The 3,858-nt window shown below is 44.6% G+C and overlaps 1 protein-coding gene across 1 annotated transcript; it reads left to right on the top strand.

Moving 5' to 3' along the window:
• Positions 1 to 910: 910 nt before the first annotated feature.
• LOC131400394 (uncharacterized protein CXorf51A-like) lies at positions 911 to 1,449 on the top strand. Its single transcript, XM_058535131.1, has 2 exons — positions 911 to 1,042; positions 1,234 to 1,449. Exons 1-2 carry the CDS (start codon positions 911 to 913, stop codon positions 1,447 to 1,449), a joined length of 348 nt encoding a protein of 115 aa, XP_058391114.1.
• The last annotated feature ends 2,409 nt before the right edge of the window (positions 1,450 to 3,858 follow it).

Below are 3,858 nucleotides of genomic sequence, written 5' to 3'. Positions count from 1 at the left end.
AGTTCTACTTCTCCCTTTCCAAACTGTATGCCTTTTTTTTTCCTTGTTGCACTGGACAACAAGGACAATGTTGAACACCTCCCTCCCCCTGGTGAACTCACCAGTCTTAGGTTGTAGTTTCCTGCATACAAACATGCAGCACAACTTGTAGCATGTATGTGCCTCATCCCCCTGACCCAATTAAAACCCAAGCCTGGATACTACACCTACTGAAATGAGCATGAGTCCCAGACTTGAACAAGACTAGATTGCGAGTAGAACAAGTCTATTCATGGAAGTCCAACAGGAGGAAGGCAGTGATTTCAGACTGGAAAACAGAAAATTGAGGAAAGCAACGTTGACACTGAGAAAAAGAGGTGGGATAGAAAGGATCCCTTGTAGAAGTGAATGGTCTTCAAGATACATAAGAGTAACTTGTTTGTCAGGAAGTGGGATGATTCACATTTCTACAGAGACTTAAATACAGCCACATTAGCATGGATGGATTTTAGGCAAGAGATACAGAAACTAGGTAATAGTTCAGGGTGGGTGAGAAGAGAATGAACCATTGAAGAGAGTGGCGGTGGGGAAAGGTTTGGAGGAGACACTATCTCCCTGCCATGTGACCCCCCCAGAATTGACATGGGGAGATGAGAAAGGTGGCAGGTCAGTTTGGAAGGCTCTTTAGGAGTGCTAAGAAAATGCCCCTTTTCTCTCACCAGAACATCTTGGCCTTACATCCATCTCCTCTCCCCCATGGACATGTCAGAGTGGGGCTTTGTGATGTCTAAGACCCCCCCAGGGCTACCATTGGCTGGAGGAGAGCCTTGCTGACCAAACAAAGCTGAAGTGTGTGGCCCCCCAATGTCCTGGAGAGGGGAATATACAGACAGGTCAGGAGGCCTGGAGTAGACCACTAGGAAGCACTGACATGGCGCAGGTGACCAGGACACCACAAGCTTCCAGCACAGTTATGGAACAACCAGGACAACAGACTCCAAACACCAAAGAGAGGAAGAAGAGGAAGGCCTCCTGTCAACCCAGGTCCAGAGGCAGTGTCAAGGTGAGATGACCTCACCCAAACTCCCCATCTCCCCCTTTGACTCCCCCCACCAGGACTCCTCCCCTGTCCTTGCCTGGCACACACCCCCTCCTCAGTCCACATCCCTTCTCATGAAGCCCCTGTTCCCGCCCATCCCTCACCCTCTTCCCTCAAGCCAATGCCCCTCTGTGTTCACCCTGTTGCCTTTCCAGGTGGCCAAGAGAACCATGGGGGCGAAGAGACCCCTTAAAAGCAGTTTGAGAAAAAAAGCCTCTCCAAAAAATCCCACCTCTTCAATGAAATCTAAGAAAGCTAGAGGAACAACACTATTCGGTCACTATCACAGGCTGAATGAAGAACGGAGTCAAAATGACCCAGAGAGCGTAGAGGAGCCCACCACTTCACGTGACTACCTGGGCAGCCAGTAACTTCAGAGCAAGGCCAGAGACCCCGGAATTATCTGAGAAGTCTCTTAGGTCTGGACCCTGAGAAATGGCCAACTGTGTAGATGTCATTTTACAGCAACAAGGTGCACTGATGGTGATTCAAATAAAATGGACCTGGTGTGGAAATATGTGTGTCTCTGTGAGTTCTCTCATGGTGGAAGCAGGAAAGGAAGGGAAGAGGCAGGTGTGTGAGGGGGGAGGCAGGTGAGTCCTGCAGGATTGGGTTCCAGACCAGAAGGTCCAGTTAACCTGACAATGGGGATTAGGACTGGATCAGGACTGAGCACTAAGGACAAATTTCTTCCTTAACACTATCCCACAGACAAGGATGAAAAAATTCTGGTGTTTCTGCATGTGTTTGCAGGGGGTTGAGTGGAAGCATCATCAGGGTGTAGATTTCAGGAACCTACTGGGTGAAGCGTGTGGAATGACATAGCCACCACCGCGCCACCCCGCCGCAAAGGCAGAAAAATACATCACCTCTAGGCCACTTACCTCATAGTGCTGTTTGTTGCATCCTGCCCTATGCTGTAAGCAACTGAAGGCCCCCCAAAAGGACCAAAAATCACACCCTACTAAAAGTCAATGATCGCACCCCAAAGGACTGAAATAACACTGTGTGGAGGCTACAAACACAACACTGATTAGGCCACTTTCTTGTTAAGGAAATTTGAGATGGAACAGTTGGCTACCAAGGGTGGGGCTGTGGGAGTGGTTCACCTCTGTTGCAGGCAATAAAAGGGAGCATTGTTTGCAGACAATGTTTTAATTAAACTTTATTTTTAGATAATTGTAGGTTCACATGTAGTTGTAAGAAATAATACAGATAGATCTTATGTACCCTTTACTCAATTTTCCACAATGGTAACATCTTCCTTCCAAAACTATAGCATAATATCACAACCAGAATATTGATATTGCTATAGTCAAGATACAGAACATTTCCATGACCAAATGAAACCTCATGTTGCTCTTTTATAGACACATACACTTCCCTCCTGTTATGGACTGAATGTTTGTGTCCCCCTAAAATTCCTATATTGAAGCCTTAATCCCAAATGTGACGGTATTTGAAGGTGGGGCTTTGGGGAGATACTTGGGTTTGGATAAGGTCATGGGGATGGATCCTCCATGATAGGATTGGTACCTTTATAAACGGATGAAGAGACCCAAGTTTGCTCTCTCTGCCATGTGAGAATACAGCAAGAAGGCATCTGTCTGCAAACCAGGAAGAGGACCCTCATCGTGAACCAAATCAGCTGGCACCTTGATCTTGGACTTCTCAGCCTCTAGAACTAGGGGAAATAAATTTCTGTTAAGCCGTCCAGTCTATGGCATTTTGTTATAGCAGATGGAGCTGACTAATACATCTCCCATACCCACCTCCTGCTCCTCAACCCCTATCAACCAATAATCTGTTCTCCATTTTTATAATTTCATCATTTCAAGAATGTTATATAAATGGAATAATACAGTATGTAAACTTCTGGGATTTCTTTTTTTCACTTAGCATAATTCTCTGAAGATTCATCCAGGTTGTTGTGTGTATCAACAGTTCATTTTTTATCATTGAGTAATTTTCCATGGTATGGATGTACCACAGTTTGTTTAACCATTACCTCACTGAAGGACATCTGAGCTGTTTCCATTGTTTGGTTATTGTGAGTAAAGCTGCTATGAACACTCATATAGAGGTTGTGGAGTGAACAAAAGTTTTCATTTCTCTCAGATAAATGCACAGAAGTCTCATTGCTGGGTTGTATGATAGTTGCATGTTTAGTTTTTTAATTAATAGACTTAATTTTTTAGAACAGTTTTAGACTTATAGAAAATTGAGCATATAGTTATAGATTTCCCACACACTCCCCTCCCCACTCCAGTTTCCCATATTATTAACATATTGCATTAATATAGTGCACTCTTGAAAAAATAATGGTTGAAAACTTCTCAGATTTGGTAAAAACATATACACTTACAGATTCAAGAATCCCAGTGAACCACCAACAGGATAAACTCAAAGAAAACTGTGCTAGACACATTGTAATCAAACTGAAAAAAGTTAAAGGCAAAGAAAAAGAATCTTGAAAGCAGCCTGAGAAAAATGATATATTACATATAGGGGGACAGTCATTTGAATGGCTGCAAATTTCTTATCAGACACCATAGAGGCTAGAACATACAGTGGAACATAAAATAAAGAGCTGATATAAAAGAATGGTCAACCCAGGGCCGGCCCCGTGGCTTGGCGGTTAAGTGCGCACGCTCTGCTGCTGGCGGCCCGGGTTCGGATCCTGGGCGCACACCGATGCACTGCTTCTCTGGCCACAATGAGGCTGCGTCCCACATACAGCAACCAGAAGGCTGTGCAACTATGACATACAACTATCTACT

This window comes from Diceros bicornis, chromosome X (genome assembly GCF_020826845.1).
Source record: "Diceros bicornis minor isolate mBicDic1 chromosome X, mDicBic1.mat.cur, whole genome shotgun sequence".
Lineage (NCBI taxonomy): Eukaryota > Metazoa > Chordata > Mammalia > Perissodactyla > Rhinocerotidae > Diceros > Diceros bicornis.
This window is presented reverse-complemented; position numbering and strand designations above follow the sequence as displayed.

What these genes read in the sequence shown, in the direction of transcription:
- LOC131400394 (XM_058535131.1), top strand. Translation starts at nt 911, where the DNA reads ATGGCGCAGGTGACCAGGACACCACAAGCTTCCAGCACAGTTATGGAA. An exon ending in GGTCCAGAGGCAGTGTCAAG is followed by an intron (nt 1,043 to 1,233) that starts GTGAGATGACCT and finishes TTGCCTTTCCAG; the next exon opens with GTGGCCAAGAGAACCATGGG.